This window comes from Brachionichthys hirsutus, chromosome 11 (assembly GCF_040956055.1).
Source record: "Brachionichthys hirsutus isolate HB-005 chromosome 11, CSIRO-AGI_Bhir_v1, whole genome shotgun sequence".
In the NCBI taxonomy this organism is placed as follows: Eukaryota; Metazoa; Chordata; class Actinopteri; order Lophiiformes; family Brachionichthyidae; genus Brachionichthys; species Brachionichthys hirsutus.
The window spans coordinates 10,103,788-10,125,723 of record NC_090907.1 but is presented as its reverse complement, the minus strand read 5'-3'; the positions used below and the strand labels follow the sequence as shown (position 1 = coordinate 10,125,723).

Genomic DNA, 21,936 nt, shown 5'->3' with positions numbered 1-21,936 from the left:
CATCTATCGTGTCACTCGTGGGCTTTGCACAAGTCGGACGGACACGCAGAGGCCCACTTTGTTTCATTTAGGGATCTGTTTGCAACCTCCAGGGATCCGCGCGTAATCAAAAAGGCGAATGATTGTGTTGAAACAATCAGCAATGCCTCGGGGTTTCTCACATCCTCCGATGAAAGGAGGAAGACTGGGGGAGGAGGAGGAGGAGGGTGGGAAGAACTTGCGTTGAGGAATTTGAATCCTGCGCTAAGGGGGGAGAGAAAAAGTCAGGGGAATGTCTCAGTCTGAGGGAGCCGGTGCGCAGGAGAGAGACTCTGGACGGCAGGAAACACTAAGTTAAAAATACTCCCTCGGTTCCTAGTTATAGAATCGGCTTTGGATAACTTCATCTTCAGCCGCCAACTTTGGTGCGCCTTTTTTGCCGTGCGCTCCCTGGAATACTCCGTAATGGGATTAACCAAAACAACAACACAAGAAGGGAAGTAACAAGACGCGAAGTCCCCCCCCCCCCCACCACAGTCTGACTTCTGAAAGGGGAACTGTGAGGACGGGATTATCCGATCTGTGGATAATCACTTTGTCAGCATCAGCCAGAGTCACAGCGAAACTTTCTCAGCGCACAACTCCAGATGTTTGCGCTGCTGCGACGCGGTGATGGAGTTCTGTGAAGTGTCCAAGAAGACTGTCCCTCTAATGAAGGACATCTCCAGAGGTGAACGTTCTGAAAACGTCATGTGCGCGTCGAAATGGTCCCTTTTGATCCTCACGCTCGCCTTTTCTGCTTGGAGCCCGGTGGCATCCGGATCACTGACGGGTAAGATTCTATATCCAGCCAACAATCCCGATCTGACCCTTATTAGTGAGAGGAAAAACATCGCTTAGTCAGCTCCTTAACTCATTAAAGCAATTTGCTCTCGGGTAACGAGCGCAACCACAACTCCAAGTCAACATCTGGACAACATGAAGGGATCCCCGACACTTTAAAACAGGCTGATCAAAGGAAAACAAACAGCAGCCCGTCTCTACTGCCCAAGCCGTGATGGGAAGTGTAGTTCTTTACTGATACCTAACTATAAGGTGAAGTGTAGTCAGGGAGAATCTTGATTGGCACTGCTCCTCCCGGAACTCTTTCCAACCAGGTGTCCAGACGAGCATTGCCTATCTGGAACCGGTGGAATGTTAAGATAAGTACTTCTTGCAACAAAAGGCCAGAGGCTGGAAAGTGTCCTGCTAAAACGTATCATAATACTTACAAAGCTTGTAGCAAGAAAAAATGTCATAAAAAAGAAGGTTGTAAATGAAGCTGTTGGCTCCTTAAGGAAAACCTTCTAATTATAAAGTCCTTTTCACCTGTAACAATCAGCTTAAAGTGTGGAAGCCGTCAGCCACTGCACCTGGTGGACGAAAACCTGGAGTCCCTATCGGGGCCTCCGCCTGGCAACTCATGTGTTTTCACCATTATGGGCACGCTGTCTCTCCAGGAGCCACATCCTCTGCCTTCAGCAGATACGCGACCAGGAGGGACAGAGTTTACGAGGCACTGCTGTGATTTATAAGCCCCGATCGACTGTTTCAAATAGATATTTTCCTGATGCCTCCTGTGACCAAGAAAAGAAGAATGAGGAGGGGTTCAGGCAGGCAAAATGCTTTTGTTTGTGAGTCAGAGCCGGTCCGACTGACTCAGAAGCAAGGAAATGATGGATGGGGTAAAGAGGCAAGAGTAGAGGACAAAGAGTTTGGAGGGGGGGGGGGGGTGACAAATCGTGTTGCAATGAATCAAAAGAATCAGGAGGAATGTGAAAAGGAGGTTCAATAGGAAAAAGGCCAAAGATGGTCGGAGGGGCTGCATTACACAGTGTTAAAAAGCCACTATGGTAAAGGAGAGAGGAAGAGGAGGGACTGTGGGGCGTAGTTTTCGGTATGTGCAGCATGTCCTCTGACATTTAACATTTGACCAGTTTTTACAAGAGAGAGAAGGAGCAGAAAATAGGTGGGATGAGATAGTGAAAAAAGAGTCTGAGACCTCGATAGAATTCAGGGGACAAAAGGGAGGACAAATAAATCACATGACACACACACACACACACACACACACACACACACTTCTCCACTGAGTTCTCATAAAAGCTTTACAAGCTTATTATTATATGAATACAGCATGAAACAGGGAGTTAAAGTAGGGCAGTTTTTTTTCAATATTACACTAAAGAGACACAAAGACGAAGATGGAGAGGCGGCGAGGAGGAGGCCCAGCAGGCGTTTTCATTTAGTGCACACTCCCATTTTTGAATCATAGGTTTTTGTGTGTAGATTTCATGCACATCTGCAGAATCATGAACGTGTTACACTCACGAGAAGAGTGGGGCAGTTTACATGGCAGGTCTTTTTTCCAGGAGTGCAGACTTCTGTGTGAGTCCTGAGGGGTCACAGTGTGGGGGGTCAGAGGGTCAGAGGTTGAAGGTTGACCATGAAACAGACAAGCAGGGCGGTTTAACAAGCTTGAGAAAACCTCTACAGCTATCCCACAGTGAAATAAGAGTCATTTATTCTTGTTTTGAGGGAGAACACAGGCTTCGTTTGCAGGTCTTCTTTATTTTATTTTGTATCTACCGTAAAAGTCTTCATTACTGAATCCCTCTATGTCGACATACGTCTCGTCGTAGGACCTGCACGCGTATGAAAGGTGTTTGAAAGAGAGCCTGGATGTTTTTCAGGTTTTTCTTGAGCTCTTGGTGCTGCTGCGAAACTGTCAGAGCAGCAGGAGTAACCGTCCTTTAACAAGGAGCCTTTGTTCCAGTATCATCTCTGTCCTGTCAGGTCAGCCGCGCTGTCGGCCAGGGACGCGAGATAACTGGTCTCATTCAGAAAACGCCGGGGTCCTGGATAAACTCGCGTCATTGCTGCCTCCCAAAAGGCAGCAATGACAAAATCAATGTTGTCCAGCATGAACAAATATTTATAGAGCTTATACACACAACTATCAATTTGTTGCACCTGAGTTATTGCTTTTGTGTGCTATCTATGGAATCTATTTGGCTTTTGGAATCTATGAGAGATGTTTTAATGTTTTCTGACATGATTTATCAGTAAATTGAAACAATTTCATGAATTCACTCTTTCTTTTCCCTTATAATAAATAATATAAAATCATCATTTATTTTTCTGGCTAGTCACCAGAATATAATGGGTACCTGAGTACCAGTTTGACAAAATTAGTCATGTTACCATGTTGTAAGTGTGCGCCGCATTTAGGGCGCATTCAAACAGTGACAGAGAAAGTAACCTCAAATCCTTCTTTTAATCAAAGATTTGGAGTTTGAGCGAAGTCCTACAACCGTCATCTCTTCTCTTGGCAAGCCTGTTGCCATGCACTGCACCCTGAGGGGGACAGGGGGCGAGGAGGAGGACCCCCCCGATGTGTTCTGGTTAAGAGACGGCATGCCTCTTCGCTATGCAGACACCAACCAGTTCCAGGTCCACACAGGCAGCAACAGCTGGACCGTCATCAGCACGCTTCGGTAGGCAGCCATTATCTATGTTGCACCGTTCTCAAAGCTTTTGTCATGTTAGTGCCTGAGATCTGATGACAACGGTTGTGAGGCAGCCCAGACATCTCAGTCAGGCATCTCTTGTGATTGTAATGGTTTCCTGTTCCGCCACCTTATCCTCTCACCTGACCAGTACTGCTGGTTTACGCCGGCAGGTTGACTTCCATCTATATAACACAAGCAGAATCCCATGAGACTCTCCTGCTCTCCTGCTGTAGGTTAATGCATTTAATGCGGTTACGATGGGATGAAAAGCATTCAGGCCATCGGTTTCGTTTCTCATTGCTGGTATCCTAAAGATGCATAGCAGCCTGTTAGTGCGTATTGTCACTGGGATCAATAAAGTATGCTGATTCTGATTACTTTCATACACATTACAGTATTGAGAAGGTCCAGCTTCCTGACATGGGGTCTTACAGATGTGCCGCTCTATCAGAAAACTATGAGACATTTTCTGAGGAGGGAAACATCCAGTTGGAGGGTGAGTTTTACAGCACCTATATAAAAAAAAGAAAAAAATAGGAGCTTTGAATTCTACAGCTTTACTCTGATTGTTAAAAGAGTTAAGATGCGAATTTGATGTGTTCTTTCTCAGGCCTTCCTCATTTCTCTGTGGAGCCGCAGCACACAGCCGTAGTGGCCAACATATCACTGAGCCTGAGCTGTGTGGCCCACGGACCCCCAGAGCCGGTCAGAGTCATTTGGCTGCAGGACGGCGCTCCCCTGAACTCCCTGACCGACCCGGTGGCCCTGTCACCCTCCACACTCAACCTCACAGGTATCATCCCTCACACGTCATACTGATACTCCCTAGAAATATAACACTATTAAAATGTCATGACCAAATTATGTCAGTATCATAGCTGTATTGGTAAAATAGTCCTAACAATTGCTATGAATACAAAGGAGGCCTGTTTATGGGTCTATCGGGTTACTCCTGGAGAAACCCGATCGACTCCTCGAATGGATGATGTAGCAGGTAATTGTGTGCAATGGGCGAACAAAGACTGTAGACATCCAAGCAGCAGCAGGATAGTGTGCATTATTATTATTATTATTATTGACAACTGCATTTGCATGTTAGATATTTTCCTCCGTCCTGATGCATTGAGCTAAAATTTAACATTTCTCTCAGCGCGCTAATAAAAATCCAACTACCACCATGCTGCAAATGAAGCTCCCATATAAGGCTGAACAAGCTCTCAAGGTTGTTAAAATGCGTTTTCGTTTCAGAATCATTGGTTTTGATTGTATGCGATCGGACTGATTTTAATGTACTGCTTCAAAAGCTGCTCAGCAACGAGCTTCTACAGTTTCAAAGGCTCCCAAATCCCTCCTTACTGGCCTTAACAAATCCACCAAATAACCACCCTCCCCAGGGAGAGCAGGCTGACTGGTGTAGAGCCAGTGGATGCATTGAGGACATGCTTTGTGGTCTTGTAGATGAACAGGCCAAGCAGCAGACGCATGAGGGACTCTTAGGGGAAAGAAAATATATAGGAGCCAGCACATTGAAAGATACAAGAAAGGAGGCGAGAAGGTTGTCTGTGTCTGCTCGAATGCAAACCGCAGCTGCCTACCTGATAGCCAGTCAGTCCGTTGAAAGACGGACCAGGATGAGTCAGACGGAAAGAGCGGGCAGCAGCAATCGGTTTAAGCTTTGACTCATTGGCGCCGACTTGCTAGTGCTGACCGGGATCCTTTTGCCGGTAACCTACGCTCAGACCTCAGGAATGGGCAGCTGCTCCGGCAGACCACGAGTCCAAACTAGAGGCAAAAGCAAATAGTGTCTCAACAGGCCCATATAGAGAAATGGCATGAAGTACATTCCAAACATTTACAAATAACGGGCAGCACACGTCCCTCTATCTGTAGTGACCATCTATAATTGACAAGTTAGCACCTCGTCCGCCAGTTATAGGATGGAAAGATAAAACTACTATCAATCAATATCTGATTGGTCAATAATATTGTATGTTTGTTGCGTTACAGCATAGTGCTCAGGACTATCCTCATCCAGTGTCTTTCCCAGCTGACATTAGGGTTATTGGTCAATACACAGTACAGTGATTGTTTTTTCCCAGAGAGATTGATTACAACATGCTCAGCTGACCGGGGAGGATGTGTTCCGGTTTTGTGAAGGGGAAGGTGACAATGGCGCAACGAGCAGTTCATTCACCCACACAGCCCGTGGTCATCCTCACTCCTCTCTCCCTCCTTCCCTTCTCTCACAACCCCCCACGTCACCCCGTGAAGATCGTACCCTCTGATTTATTTATTTTCCCCCTCCGGCTGCAACACAAAGGAGGCATGGTGCCATCGGCGCAGAGCGACACACTGTGTGTTTCTGTGAGCGGCTCAGTTTGAGGCTCATTGACGACGTTCGGGTGTTAGATAACTGTGATAAACGTTGAACGTCAGCGTTTCAGTGTGTGTGAGCCTGCGTCGTGGAATGATTCGAGTGTGTGAGTGTGCTATGAGTCACTTGTGAGAGGGCCCTTTCTCTGTTGAATGTCAGTGGCCGAGTGATTTGCCCCCTTCAGTATGTATGCAAGTCGAACAAAAATGTATTCCACATCAACAAACACACTAAGTCCCAAACTAATGATAATACTGCTGGCAGAAGGATGGCCTCACTTTATGGAAACGACTCTGTCACTGTTCTCACTGCAGTTTGAACCTTCACACTGCGCCTCACAGGCCAAACAATTGGGAGACATCTCCAATGCAGTCCCTGAAAAGATGATCCACAATCAGAACGTAAACATTCCACCGGCCACGCACCTTATCGGGGGCCTGGAGCCCCACAGCCTCTACGCTGTCAGGGTGGCCTGTCACAGCAGCCAGGGGCCATCTGACTGGTCACACTGCGCCTCACAGCCACATCATGTGCAGCTCAGCAGAATGAGCAAAGATCATTGGGCTCAAAACATCCCACATGTTCCCATTAACACATGTTGCTTCATTTTTCCATCCAGGTTTGAACAGGACAAGCACCTTTTCCTGTGAGGCCCATAACCGTAAAGGCGTGGCCACCTCTGGCTCGGGTACCATCACTGGTGGGTACCTCTTCATTGGTTTCAAATGGTCACTGGCATACTTCCTTGTTGTTGTTGTTGTTGTTGTTCTTATGTGTTTATGTGCCTTCCTCCCCTCAGTTATTCCATCCCAACCTCAGGATCTGCAAGCTGCAGAAATCACTCAGGACAGTCTCCGTTTGTCATGGCATCCTGGATTTGGAGGCGACTACCCAATAATCCGTTGCTCTGTTCAGGTGAGACGGCCTGTCAAATGTTATGGAGGACTATACGACTAGCTGGAACGCTAGCCTGAAAAGCTGCAGCCGTTTGAGCTGCATGTTAAACACATACATCACTCCCCGTCCTCTGTGGATCACTAACAAGCAGGGCCTTACCTTTCGCAAGCCCAATTAAAAAAAAAATAGAACTGACTTTTCCTCTCTTAGCTCATTCTTCCCCTCCTGCCTTTTACATATACCGGTGGATCAGGTTTCACTCTGGGAAAGTGGCCTCCTGGATTAATGTTGTGAAGCAGCTCTCGCTCTCTCCCTTTTTGTCAGCCTTGCTCTGCCACTATCCAGCTCTACGGCATTGCAGCTTGTAGCTGAGAGGAGGAACCTTTTCTTCTTGAGAAGGGAGCAGCGCAGCACCACCCAGAAACGTCTGGTTCTAATAAAGCTGCCCCTCATACCTCTTTCTGTTTTTGCCCCCTCCCTCCAACCCTCACAAGGGAACAAGGCGAGGGGCCAGCTTCGGCAAAATGGGGCAAGAATCCGAATTTAGCAGGCCATTGTGTGCAGAACAGAAACAAGAATAAGGCTACAGTGTAAAGAACAGAATGATACTACTGTGCTGCAGAAAGAAAGAAAGAAAGAAAGCAGGTATTTGTGGCTGTGAGACATACGAGGGGAATGCAGGCTATAGTGTGACTCAGGACTGAGTTGTATGGTTTGATCAAAGTCATTAGTTACAGGCTGGAGGGTGAATCATTGTCTCTCTCTCTCTCTCTCTCTCTCTCTCTCACACACACATGCATACTCAACTCATTCATGCAACTTAACTTTGTTGGGATCAAATCATGCTAATTACGTGACCTCTGAATACTCATGTTTGTTTTTAAGTTACGGTGACAGCAGTTCTCAGCGGCACCTGTTGGACACACACACACACACACACACACACACACACACATCTGTTTGTGTTGTGCTGCTCATGTGGTCCAACAGCAAAGCCCACCCGTTGAAGTGCAGCTCGCAGCCTGCAGGCGCTCCTTGATAATGAGGAGTGCAGCCGAGAACAATGGTGGAGACCGGCGACTTTAATGTGGTTGAGATTGCTGCAATGAGGAATTCTTTCTGAGTTATGTTCCCCTTTTAAATGTGTTTGCAGAGGCAGCAGGATTTCTGCCTGGGATTTTTTATTTCACGGGTTCTGCTTTCTTTGCATTCTACCTTCAAACCATCAATGAATCTGATTTAACACTGTTAACACTGATCCCCAACCACCGTCTGCACTCGTCCACCTATCTGTTCCTCCCCAATCCCATATATTATCAATTACTGTGCAAACAAATAACAATGGAAACTATGACAATTGGATTGATAATGTAAAATTACAAAGGCTGAGAAATAAATAGAGGATAAAATTTCTTAAATTGTTATCAGATAAATTAATCATTTAAGCATCTGTTAAAATGAGCATTTCTTGATTTTAAGATGAATTGCTTCATGGCAGTGGTATTGGTAGAATTGAGAGCATATGTCATTATAACTCAGTGTTTCTTCATGTCATTGTTGTTAGTGGTTGAATTTCACTTTAAGTTTATTGTTCTAAAATTCAATTGTTTTCAACTTCTTATAATTTCTTTAACCATCGTCTTAAACTTTGACTTTTATATCTGTTTGCACTGAAAGCTGCCCTAAACCCTGTCTGTCCATGTTGGGTTTAAATGCGTTATCTGAATATTCCAGGCCAAACAATTGGGAGACATCTCCAATGCAGTCCCTGAAAAGATGATCCACAATCAGAACGTAAACATTCCACCGGCCACGCACCTTATCGGGGGCCTGGAGCCCTACAGCCTCTACACTGTCAGGGTGGCCTGTCACAGCAGCCAGGGGCCATCTGACTGGTCGCCCTGGGTGGAGCTACGCACCAGAGAAGGAGGTGAGAAGAAGTTTGTTTTCACCCTGATTACTGATCAAGGATTAAGGATGTGTTATCTGGGTAATTGTTGAGGTCAAAGTCCACGTCTCCTCCCACCGCTGCTGTGTATGTTAACCTGCTAAACACATTCCACACCGCAGATAGCAAGCATCAAGGAGGCCCTTGTTTTGATCTGTGGCAAGAATATTTAATGGATTTGTGTTGCACATTTTGGTACTAGCCATAGACGAGTCTCAAGTCTTCTTTTAATTTCAAGGCTCATACAGTATATGCCTGTGGTTATAGGCAAGTGTTTACAACAAGTGTTCTTTGGGTGATTTGCCATGGTAACAGCTGCCAAATGCTGTTGGCTGTGACGCAAACAGCATTCTATCAGTGGCTTCTTCTCCGTCTTGACTTAGAGTTTCTGAGTTTGGAGATAAGGGCTTCTCCTGAATTTACTGAATGAGAGGACACTTACAATACAATACAAATACAACTCAAATCAATCGTGACAGCGATCAAGCAACAATGTCAATCCACAGACCTTGATGTGACAAGTTTTGTTTAGGATCTGTGCTGCACAAACCAATACATCAGCTCATTGATGAGACACTTGTGACAAGGCCCTAACCCAGGCATGGGCAAACTAAGGCCCCGAGGCCATATACCGCCCTTTGGGCTTTTTAATCCGGCCCGCTGAACTTGTCCAAATTACATTTTATTATAATTAAACCTCATTCATTTCCCTTTTCCCTGTAATGCTACCTGTAAAAGGCAAAATTCTTGAATGTAATGGCTTTTACATGTCATTTATATGAGCTCACATAAACACTCCATACATCTGCTCCTGGCCCGGCCCCTCTGGCAAATTTTAGAAGCCACGTTTTCCCACCCCTGCCCTAACCCTAAAACACACTAGGAATCCAAAGAGTCGGAAAAGCAAGTCCTGCAACAATGCAGTCTGTTTATGAAGAAAAGGGACACTAGCCGCCTGAAGTCTATAAACCCAGTTTCAAATGTAAACTCCGAGGTAAAAGTAGGTGGAGACAGAGCGAGGGAGGGAGTTTGGACGTTAAATTCTCCTGAAAGGCTTCAGTGAGGATCGCAGAGCTCTGTCCAAACTGTAATGCTAGGCTGCTGTGTGTTTCAGTTTAAACTGTGGTGGGATTTTCCATGCCAGCTCATGCTCTCTAAACCCCTGGATGAGTAGGAGTGGAAATATTGTATACTAAGAGGAGAGATATGCCACTGTACGGATGATGGGGTTTTCCATAACGGGAGCTGCATATAATCTGAAAACACTTCAACACAGCGTTTCTAGTAAATTAAAATAAAGAGGTAACATTTATTGAAATGGCGCTGGAAAGACGGAGAATGGAGAAGGACTCAAAATGGGTTTTAAAGTTTCAGTTCTTTATTATCACAGCATGCTTCAATTCTGTTTTGTTTCAGTGGAAGATCTGTTTTATTTCCATTTGGATAACAGAGTTTCATTTCTAGCTCCTTCTGCAATTTTTCTAATGAGTCAGACGATGATTTATTAGAACAATGTAGTCTCGGATGCACTGGGGGGGTCAAAGGGAGTCAGAAAATGACTCAGAGAAGTAGATTTCTCATGGCTTGGTCACATTTTCCACATTTCAGTAGAGTTTTTGGGTTGTTCTTGGAATTCTTCCTTTTGGATCTGCCTCTCTGGAATGGTTTTCTCTTAGATGCTCTCTACATGTATCATCCTAGATCCATTGCTAATCACCGCTTCTGGTCTTCTATTCTTGATTCTTGTTTGTTTTTCCCTTGATGACCTTTTTTTTCTTCTTCTCATATCCTGTCCCTCACTTTCACACAACCAAGGAATTTATTTCCTGCATCAAATTAAACTGAACAAGTTTTTCAACTTCATTCCTTCATCTGTCATTTACCCCCCAACCCCCCCGCCCCCTTGTTTGACCTCAGATGACCTATGATTTCTCTTAGCGGCGGACAGATCAACACACCGTGGGAAAAACAAATATGAGATGTTAATGATGGGATGAGGCAAGGAATGGGTGGAGCAGGGAAATGGTGGAAGGGGGCACTTTGAGAAAACACTCATTTCTCTGCTTTCCCAAAGCCCACTATTTCCCTGGAGGATGAGTGAACAGAACGGAGAGTGGGGAGAGTCACCCTCCTTCATCCTACAGCTGCAAAGAGATTGTGTTTTACACATCCATTCTGCAAATTCATTGTTCTTTAACCTTAAAAAACCAACAAAATTCATGCGCTGCTGCTGGAGGCCACACTTGACAAGTATTCTTGTGTACTTACATCCCTTATTGCATAAGCCATCTGTCTGTACCCCGAAGGTGACACCAGAATGAGCCCAGAGTTAAAGGACACACTTTCCCGATGGAAGTGATTCATGATGACACACACACACACAGAAACACACACTTTTTGTTGACGGCAGCATTTATGCTCCAAATGAACATGCTTCCTCTTCCTGTGCTGAGTTTGTTTTTATTTATGATGAGAATAGACAGATCCCGGGGTTGTGATGTCGATTCTCAGTTTAGCGATGACCCTTTTCCGTCCACATGTTGACATACAGTTCAGCCAGACTGAGAAGATGAGCTCACAGAAACAGGGTCCCGCCTCAGGACAATAAATGCTTCTATCGACACGGCTTCTTTAACAGCAGCCTGGAGGGATGTGTAACAGTAGCCTGCCATGGTTACAGATGTTGGTCTCTCTTCTAGCGAAGCAATTTGGAACTAAACTGTTTGTGTCTCTGTCTCTTGCCAAGGGTGGGTGCTTTGACTTTCAGACAAATTAACAAGAGTTACCTTTTTGTCTCTGTAGTTTCAGCGTTTCAGACATCTCATTTCCTGTGTGAAAGTGCCCAAGTTTTGTTCAAGTGAAACGTGTCCCTTTTCTCCCCTCCTCTGCAAGGTTTTATGTCGAAAAATGTACATCTCTGTTCTTTGGAACTCGCACAGAGAGGGGCGTTACCTCAGAGGAGGGGACGAGGGAGAAGAAAACTTGGAACGGGGAAGATGGAATGATGTTGGATGGAAAACAGGGAGCGATGTTGAGAAAGGGAGTGGGCTGGCAACACCAGAGTTTGAGAAAAGGCAGAAAGAGAACAGATGACGAATCAGAGGTGGAGTCGAGCTGCTTGAATTAATTTGGAGCTTGTTTTTGTAACCACTAGCAGGCAAAGAAGGGACAGCATGTGGAAACAATCAGCCGCCAAACGCTTCCTGATAGCCTTATCCATAGGCTGGGCCATGTTTCCCAAACTCACTCTGACTTTCTCAGAATAACTGGGTGTGTGTGTGGTGTGTGTGTGGTGTGTGTGTGTGGGGGGGGGGCTTTGTGAGCCTGCAGAGGGCCAGCCTTAACTCAGACAGTAACAAAGGAAGTAAGCAGCGTTGTCTCTCCTTTGCTGTACACAGCATCAGTCGCACAAACACAAGCACAAATTCCCAGCATGCCATTCAGCCAGGCTTTCTCTCCACTGGACTTTTCTGCTGCCAGCAGCTCTTTTTCTTCTTACAGCTTCAGAGAGAACAGAAACCAAAATAGAAGACAAAAACTGAAGCAGAAACAAAGATGGACAGAAGAAGAGGAAAGGAAGCATGACAGGAGGAAGCACAGGGCTCAGCATGGGTTCATCTCAGTTCACCCGACCGTGCTGAGACAGGGAGCCCAGCCTTAACTCGTACAAAACGCTCATTTACCCTTATTTGGCCTTTTTTTTCTTCACCTTCATCTTCATCTTCATTTTCAACTTCATCGTCATCTTCCTCCAGCTGTTCTTGTTGTTCACACCACAGAGGCTGCAGGCTGTCAAAACAACACACTCCGAGCTTACCCCTGGCTTCACCGGGCTACCACACCCAGATCGGCATGCTTACCTAACCTCTACCACACACACACACACACACACACACACACACATCAGTGCAACTGTGAGATCTGAGATACTTCATGTTCTGTTTCCTGTCTCAGTGCCAGACAACCCACCCGTCAATGTGACAGCAGTGCTCAACGGGACAGAGGTGCTGATGACTTGGCAGGGACCTCCAGGGAAGTTGAATGGAGATCTCCGGGGCTACCTGGTCCAGTACAGCACGCCCACCGGCCAGCAGGTCAGGCCGGCTCACACGGTTCATGGTGATGGTTCTGACTGGAAGACATAAAGAAAGGATTCTGTCCACTCATGCTGTCCTCTTTTGTCCTTCTTTTTTGACAGCTGGTTTTGGGTACCGGATTGCACACTGAACTGTCAATCAATTTGTCCATCCCCCTGTCCAACGTGTCTTACCGAGTGTGCGCTTACACAGGGGCGGGGGAGGGTCCCTGGACCCCCACGCAGACCCTGACACTCACTGCTCCTGGTATGTTGCTGGAAGGCTCAAAGCTATCCATCAGTCACGAGAAATAAAACAGCATCTACATTGAGCCAGGAGTTATTTCTGAATGAGACTGTTTAAGATCAATTTAGTAACATCTGCAGCATCTGGGAAATGAAAATCTAATATATATTAATCTCATATCAGCTCAGATGCATTTTGTGATTAAAGCTTGTTAAGGGTTTTATAAGAAGGTGTTCGATAATCATTTATTAAAAGTCTGATATTTATATTGATTTTTTTACATAAATAGTGTATATTGAATCCCTCTGTTGATCACATTTTTGATTTGAGCTCTCTCTTTGATCCCACAGAAATGGAGGAATTTAGAGGTGAGTAAATGACTTTCATGTATGTGATCTCGTAAACATACACTCCCCTGACCTCTCAGAGTGACACACAATGACACAGGGACAGTGGAAGTGTTTTTTCCACCGCAAGACTTCCCTTTCTTATTATCTGTCACCGGGTTCCTTCCTGTGCATCTCAGAGAGAAAAAAAAGGAAGGAAAAGACAAAAAGAGAAGAGAGGACCTCAGAGAGATGGAAAAGGGGAAGAGGGGTGTGGGGAGAATGGGGAGACGCATCATAAATATTTATAATTGGCAGGAACAGTGCAACATCTCTGTTTGCTTAGTCTGAAGGAGCCAGACAGATAATTCAAGCAACAAGAATGCCTGATAAAAAAAAAAGAAAAAAGAAGAAGCATGGAAAGCTGGGGGAGGATGAAAGCGAGTGAGAGGAAGGGATGAAAACAGTGTGTGAATAGTAGCTAGTTGCGGGTGAAGCTGGGAGTACATTTCAATTTGCAACATGGGAAAACAAAAATTCAGACAAAGGGCGTATTTTTAGAAAAATAAATGTTCTGATTCAGCTCAACAGCAATATTGTGCTGAGGAGGAAACTGTTGTTGTCACCTGAGGGTCTCCATGACGTCTCCCGTCTCCTTAAATCATGACTAATCCCTCCCGTCTGTGTCGATGCCCCTCCCTCAGGTCTGTCCTCGCCACCGGCCTTTTCCTGGCACTGGTGGTATGTGGTGATGGCCATAGCTGGGGCCGTGTCCATAGCCGTCCTCATGGCTGTTTACGTGGCCAAGCTGCGGCGCAAGGAGACGCGCTTTGGGTACGTAGGCTGACGCCGCTCCTCATTGGTGGAAGAGAGTAGCCGTGCCAAACCAAAAAGCTGCAGTTGCTTCCAGTCCGTGGTGCAGTCGCCTCGGACATGTGGACGGCGGAGATAACGTGTAGCGTCAGCACATTCCCTACTGGGTTTACACATCCGCTGTAGCGACCTGCGGTTCTCTCCCTGCTTTGTGATACCTCACAGAGAGGCGTTTGAACCCATGATGGAGAGTGGGGAGCTGGTGGTCAGGTACCGCGCTCGTCGCACCTACAGCCGCAGGACAACAGAAGCAACATGTGAGTTCCCCTCCCTGCCCCTGCACGCTTCGCAGTAAGATGACGCTTAAGTATTTGCACCTGAATGTCCCTCCAGCAGCAAGCGTACGTGTCATTGCATGCCCAAACCTGAGTCTGTCCCCGGGGTGGAAAGAGGTAACCAGAAGCATAATAGAAGCTTTTCTCATGCCGAGAGTGGCTGGAAATATTTAGTGATAATTACACTTAATAATCAGGACAGGATTGGTTCATTGACTGATGAAAGGAAGGAACTCTACAATGAAGAGTTATAAAAATAGCTCTGGAATGTTCAGACGATTTGCATACGCCACAGTCTTTTCTCTTTGTATGTAGTTAGTGAATAAATGCAGTAAATACATTCATTCTGAGCTGCACAGTCAGGCATAAACAACACCTTTACATTTGACTTGACTGCATTTCAGGAATATTAACACTTAAAGAGGCTGAAGATTTGCAAAAGCGCATAAAATATCCATCAGCCATGAAGCATCAACCTCATATTAGTGGAACAGAAAGCAGTGATTTCCATCACTCAGCGTTCTCAGGGCTGTAGACAGAGATGAGATGCGTACCTGGAAACATCACAGTCGGGTTTCCCCACAGCTGTGACACATCCAAGCCCTGACATTGTCCCTGCTGCACACACAATATTTGTGTAGACCTCATACACAAGTCTCAACTTGCAACAACCTCAAAGGGATCAGAGGTAAAACTATACGGGAACAAAAATCAGCGAGTAAAACGAGACAAGCCTGGAGACAGCGATGGAGAGATTATGTGTACTCTGAGTGAATGGAGGACGACCCGTTGGGAATGGAAGGGAGGCGTAGGTCTGAGGATTTGGACTTGATTTGCATTGCTGATGTTTACCAGTAAATTTGACCAATACTCAGGACGATGTTGAACCCCGAGGCGCTGCTTATCTCATCCATTAGGTAACGCTTGGCCATGTGTTAGTGGAACATGCCTGCGGACTGAGCATTTTGTAGTTCCGCTTGTGACAGATTGATAGTGCAGCAGCAGCTGGAGGACAATCTCTGAGCGTGTTGTTTCCTTGCTGCATCCTGGCCCAGATGTGAAAACAGAGCTAGCCGCTGTAGCACAGCGTGTGCTCACCGCCATAAAACTCAATGACAGGCAGCTGGATGGAGGGAGCGAGGAACGTTTAAAGCAGCACTGGACCTGGACCAACTGCCACAACCTGTTCTCTGGCAGGATCACAGGGTCATGTGTCCAACTCCAGAGTGACGGTCTGGACCGGTACAATTAACCCATTCTTGTAGGGTTTTAACCCATTCATGTAGGGTTTTAACCCATTCATGTAGGGTTTGACTTTCTTTTCAGCTGCATTCTGGGAATGTTGAGGATTTATTCATATTTTGTGGTATTTTTATATTTTTAGACAATGATTTGTTTGTTTTTTAAAGTCACAAGACTCTTAAAAATACGCTAAATGACAGTTAAAAAAAAGGCTACAAGGGTCATTGGAGTAGATGTTTGTTTACGGTATTTAAACGCTGCAGTAGATCATGTTTGTTGCAATAATGAGGATTCAAGTGCTTTCCCCATTTCAACATTTCTTTTTCTCTTTTTGGCAGCAAGAAGTTATATGGCTTTATCCTTATTGTTGTTGAAGTTTGCAGCGTTTATTCATTCTCTGTTTTCGATGCATTGTGCTCTTACAGCATGCCTGTTTCCCTCCCTCCTCTTTGTTGTTCATTAAAGCGCTTTGAACGCCGAGCAGCATTAACATTCCTCATTATTTTCCCCTCCAGTGAATACCTTGGGCATCAGCGATGAGCTGAAGCAGAAACTGCAGGACGTGATGGTGGACAGACATAAACTAACGCTGGGAAAGACTCTGGGAGAAGGTAGCATGCTTCTGTTGTGTACGTCTTCGAGGCGATAAAGGCTTTTTATGTCACGGATGCATAGGACAGAGTCCAGGCTTATCAGCAAGCGTACTAATACTAGCTTTCCTCTTATCTCCAGCAATGTTTTATTTCGGCCCTGGTTATGGGCTATGGGTTATGGGTTATGGGTTACCAGAAGATAACCACTCCTCTCTGTTGGGTCTTAATTCCAGGAGAGTTCGGCTCTGTGATGGAAGGGCTGCTGACTCAGGAGGAGGCAGTTCTCAAAGTCGCCGTGAAGACCATGAAGAGTGAGTACTAGTAACCAGAAATGACCACAATGAACGCCTTTATCATGGGACACACAGGACGTTTCACAGACAGCCCCCCCAGGTCAGAATCAAACAAGTTACTGGGGGTAAGTTTCAGTTTTTGATCAGAAGACAGACAAAGACAGCCTGTAGAAAATATTGGCAGAAGAAAAGTTGATCCCGCTTGAACTTTTGCACCACAGTAACGATAGTTGTGTCATTTAAAACTGTAGATTGGAGGGGAAAGATGAAAGCTGACTCTTTAAGTGGCATGAACACACTCACTCTGTCATGAGATTCCTGCCGTGTCAAAGCAGGGCTGCAGGGAATTTAATGCGAGCTTTGCTGCAAAAACAAACCACAAATATATTAATTCATAGAAATAAATGCAGCAGTCAGAACTGCGAATAATAAAATAACAGGATTCCTCACCATGTTTAATCGGACCACCAGAAACACATGGTCTCACCTCTGTGCCGTCTTCTCCCCAGTCGCCATCTGTACCCGCTCAGAGATGGAGGATTTCCTTCGTGAAGCTGCTTGCATGAAAGAGTTTGACCACCCCAATGTCATGAGGCTTCTAGGTGAGTCACGCTGCTCAGCAGGTCAGGCTCATTAACGTGCTGCGGAGTGGAAGGGCACTGGTTTTAGATTAAAACCAGAAATATGTCTTCATAAAAAAAACACTGGTCAACATGCACAAACCTTACTAGAGACATTTCACTGGGGCGACATTCAAGTTATTGTATTGTATTTAATAGTAAAATAAAAAATGCGTACATGATGACATACCAGTAAAGACAACCAGGAAATGGTTTTTCCTTCTCGCTCCAGTGACCTGACCCATAAAAACACTGCTTTTGTTCCTTTGCAAATTCAAGACTGAGCTGACAACGTTTTAATTTGTATAAAATGCAGTCATTTCTGTCCTTAATGATGTAACTGTGATGCTTGTGTAGGTGTGTGTCTGCAGACTGTGGAGAGTGAGGGTTACCCGTCCCCTGTGGTCATTCTGCCCTATATGAAACACGGAGACCTCCACAGCTACCTGCTGTACTCAAGACTGGGAGACTGTCCCGTGGTAGGTCTGATCACACGCAATAAAAAGCAGCACACGCGTGCACACGTGAATCCCACAAAGCTTAATGGCTGTAAGGTTAAGAGGAATGTCTTTCAGCCAAATGATATCCAAAGGTCGACAGAGATATAAGGAGTTTACAGAGATGGATGGATAGTCGCCCTGAGGTCATATTTTACTATCTGCAGTTTCTCTTGTTGGATGAGATGTGTTTTTGGATTGAGAGCTGCTGCGCACACTTAGTCCCCAAAGAAGGGCCGAGACACACAAATCTAATCGAGACCAGATTCCTACAGAATGTAGAAACTCGGCAAACACTCAAAGACGCAACGTTGAGCCCCGTCCTTCCCACAGCAGGAGGGTGTTAGAGTGACAAGCAGCGATGCAGGCCAGGCCGTTCTGGCCTAGTTGAGCTCTAGCGCCCTCTGCTGTGTGTAAAACAAACGTCAGCTGTGGTGATATGTGAAGAAACCCTTTTTGTCCCTCAGTATCTGCCGTCTCAGATGCTGGTGAAGTTTATGACTGATATTGCCAGAGGCATGGAGTACCTCTGCAGGAAGAACTTCATCCACAGAGACCTCGCTGCTCGCAACTGCATGTAAGCACAACATCTGCTTTATTCTGCTTCAGGTTGTTAGAAAAGTGTAGTGGAATAAAATTTACAGTACAAAATATCAATGGTGAGCACTGAAGCTCCTTACTATTACCGGTAGTTATATCTGCCTTCCACTGCTTGAATACTCTACTAATTAATACAACCTCGGTCTCTCCGCCTCAGGCTGAATGAGAACATGAACGTCTGTGTGGCCGACTTCGGCCTCTCCAAGAAGATTTACAACGGAGACTACTACAGGCAGGGGAGGATCTCCAAGATGCCCGTCAAATGGATCGCGATCGAAAGCCTGGCTGATCGCGTCTACACCACCAAGAGTGACGTGGTAAGGTCCCAGGAGTTTTGTTTCAGAAAGAGAGATTTAAAGTTATTTGATTTTTGTTTTTGTATTATTGGTTTTAATAAACAGAATCCAAAACTGAAATACAATAATTTTTTGTTGCCCAAAATGGAGAAGTGACATATTGAAATTGCATTTTTCTTTTCTTGTTTTAATAAGAACCAATAGAATTACTCCAAAACAGAAAAGGCCTTTTTTTGTTTGATTTTTTATTCCAGAGACTGAATGTGATTATCAGGTTACAAAATAAGAGTGTCAAAAACAAATGTCGGACTGCTGCTGGAGAGTAGAATAGAGGGTTCAGAGTTCTCACCGTAAAGTGCTCTTTGTCACGGGTCGTCTGCCGGACTGAGTCTTGTTTTGTAGCCGGACGACCGATCCAATACAAAAGAGACACATTTCTTTTTTGGAAGGCATTCCTTTGTTAAAACATTTGTTGCACTCTGGGCTACAAAGAATGTCCCTCTGGGATCAATAAACGTATTCTGATTCTGAATCCTTGCATCTTCAGCCGCTTGCTGGGTAAGGCTCAGCCGGTCCAGACAGATGGCCTTAGGTTCTGTTCAAGGTTTCTGCCTGTTAAAGGGAAGTTTTTTCTTGCCTACGTTGCCAAAGTGCTTGCTCTTGTGGGTCAAGTTGGGTTCTGTCTTTCCCCGCTAATCCTGTAAAGTGCCTTGAGAAAACTTTCTGTTGTGATTTGGCGTGATAGAAATAAAATTGAATTAAACCTGGAGCCTGTCCCAGCTGGCTACATCCCGGATGAGTCACCAGCTCATTGCAGGGATAACCAAATGACAGACAGCTATTAAAGTACTTTGTGAAACAAATACTCTTTGCATTCTACATATATTACACACACAGGCCAGCGTCACTGAGCTACTGCTGCCTGAATCTTAGGTCCCACCGAGATTTAAACTCAGATCGCTGGATTCAAAGTCCAAAGTGCTAACCATTACACCATGGGACCTACATTTATAAACACAAGCACATAATGCTTCTGGAGGTTTAATCATAGTGACCAGACAATGTCACCAGCTATATTTTTAGAATTGCTGCAAATATTTAGATTTTTCTTTTCTTTTTTTTATGTGTACTTCTTCGAGAGCCTAGTCACCAAATTATATGAAGTTTATGTTAAGAGTAAACAATGTTTACTCTCTCATGGAGGCGGAGTTCTGAAGTACTGAGCTAAATATATTCAAGTTTTGATCAGACTGTACATAGTATACTTGGCAGCAGCTGATGATATCAGTACATGAATGTATGTCTGAGGGGCCCGGGGCCCTACATGTGCTCAGCTTGTAAATGGATGTCCAGATGGCCTCCACGAACATGGTTGTGTTATTTCCAAAGCTAATATCGGATTCACATGGAAAGAGTGTGTAAAGCCAGAAGAGATTCAAAGCTCTCCCCTCCCTCCCTCTCAGTGGTCGTTTGGCGTCACCATGTGGGAGATCGCCACGCGGGGCCAGACTCCGTACCCCGGGGTGGAAAACAGTGAGATTTATGATTACCTGCGGCAGGGGAACCGTCTCAAACAGCCTCCAGACTGTCTGGACTGCATGTGAGTGACACGCTGAGCTAATGATGAAGTACCGCAGAAATAATCTCATTCTCTGTAGAAGTGCTGTTTCTAATTAACGAATTTAATCCTGAATTGTTCAAACACATGAAACATTGAAGCGCTGCCTCCTTTAACTTGAGGTAACAACATTCTTTCGTCCTGTCCAGATACGGCCTGATGTTCTCCTGCTGGCTGCTCAGCCCGAAGGATCGGCCATCGTTCGAGTCTCTGCGCTGCGAGCTGGAAAAGGCCCTTGACGATCTGCCAGACCCCCAGGACCCAGACGAGATCTTGTACGTCAACATGGATGAGTCCCCCATGGAGCTCGGGGCCGTTGGGGGTCGTGACCCCATCATGGGGTTGACACCTCTCTGCCTGAAGGGCCTGGACTCTGTGACTACGGTAGAAGTCCACCACCCCAACCGCTACGTCCTTTGTCCCCAACATGAGACCAACCGAGCCCTCGCCGACTCCCTGGAGAGCCTGGACATGCCGGTGTCGTCCTCCACAGCCACGCTGCCTCTTCAGCCGTCCTGCCACTCCACTCCCAACCCCACCCCAACTGTCGAACTGCAAGAAGAAAGGGAAGGGTTCAGGAGAATGGCCTGGCATTGATGGCCAAAATATGCCATCCCTTTGCCCCAGTCCGGGAACAAAATCCAGCCTCTTGCTACTGACTTTAAGAAGCCTGATGTGCCCCGACGCACGTTTTGCACAAAACACACACAGCCAAAGGCATTCCAAGGAACTGAAGGGTTAGTGTCCTTGGTCAGAACCCTGTCTTTCAAACTGAGCATCAATGTAGCAGGAGGACTGCTGACACCAACCACTGATGGTGGATGGACACATTTAGAGTTCCTGTTTTCATCTGCATGCACTGCAGGACAATCAGAGAAACGATCCCAGTCGCTCGAACGGTAAGAAAATACCAGCTACCTGATCGCCTTCAGCTAAACAAGAACAAGTCAAAGATCTCTGTGACACCAGCTGAGACACTGCCAGACAACGACCAAACAACCTCAGGAGCCTGGACGCCACTAACCGGAGGAGGAACCGCACTGTGGATCTCTGCTCCGGTGGAACCCGGCGAGGCCTTGTTCTAATAAAGCATCATGTGGAAGATAACTGTCTGTTTTAAGATCAAAACTCAACGTATGGATAGATAGAGGGACAATAAGTGAATTTATTTAGCTTTTGTTTAGATGTCACATCTCGAAGGACAATAAAGACTTTAGAAGATTTCCCTCAATAGCAGCAGACTGAGGTAGGAGTTTTTAAATAAAGTTATAGCAAGTAAAATAGGTTTCCAAATTTAGCACCAAAAATACAATTCCACAGGTTTAAGAGACTTTCTTGTGACTCTTCTTCATATTGATGAAGACCTACAGTTGGTGTGACTCCCCTGCATCGTCTCGGGGGAGGGGTTTCTCTGAGCACTGGAAACCATCAGTAGAACACACAAGACAATGCTTCACTCGCGTACAGGTCAGACACATTAAAGTCCTGGTACAGCTAGACCACACATCTTTGTCTCAACTCAGGAACCTGAGCGTTTGCTCATTGGGAGTGGAGGCAGTCCACTGGTGGGGTCAAGAGGGCACGGATGGACTGAGAGTACAGGCATGATGGAGTCGCCTGCAAACGGCGGGA

At 45.7% G+C, this 21,936-nt stretch overlaps 1 protein-coding gene across 1 annotated transcript; it reads left to right on the top strand.

Annotated features, from left to right (window-relative positions):
* The first annotated feature begins 651 nt into the window (after positions 1–651).
* Positions 652–20,947, top strand: LOC137901741 (tyrosine-protein kinase receptor UFO). Its single transcript, XM_068745785.1, has 20 exons — positions 652–811; positions 3,305–3,515; positions 3,926–4,026; positions 4,141–4,323; positions 6,524–6,604; positions 6,704–6,819; positions 8,536–8,731; positions 12,704–12,843; positions 12,948–13,092; positions 13,422–13,439; positions 14,102–14,231; positions 14,436–14,527; positions 16,303–16,398; positions 16,614–16,691; positions 17,183–17,275; positions 17,651–17,772; positions 18,258–18,367; positions 18,548–18,707; positions 20,150–20,286; positions 20,454–20,947. Exons 1-20 carry the CDS (start codon positions 652–654, stop codon positions 20,899–20,901), a joined length of 2,817 nt encoding a protein of 938 aa, XP_068601886.1. The 3' UTR covers positions 20,902–20,947.
* Positions 20,948–21,936: the final 989 nt, after the last annotated feature.

Bases quoted from the DNA above. Each gene is read 5' to 3' on its own strand.
- LOC137901741 (XM_068745785.1), top strand. From the start codon at position 652: ATGGAGTTCTGTGAAGTGTCCAAGAAGACTGTCCCTCTAATGAAGGAC. The intron at 14,528-16,302 runs GTGAGTTCCCCT...TTTCCCCTCCAG, and splicing joins CAGGACAACAGAAGCAACAT to TGAATACCTTGGGCATCAGC. The intron at 16,399-16,613 runs GTAGCATGCTTC...TCTTAATTCCAG, and splicing joins GGGAAAGACTCTGGGAGAAG to GAGAGTTCGGCTCTGTGATG.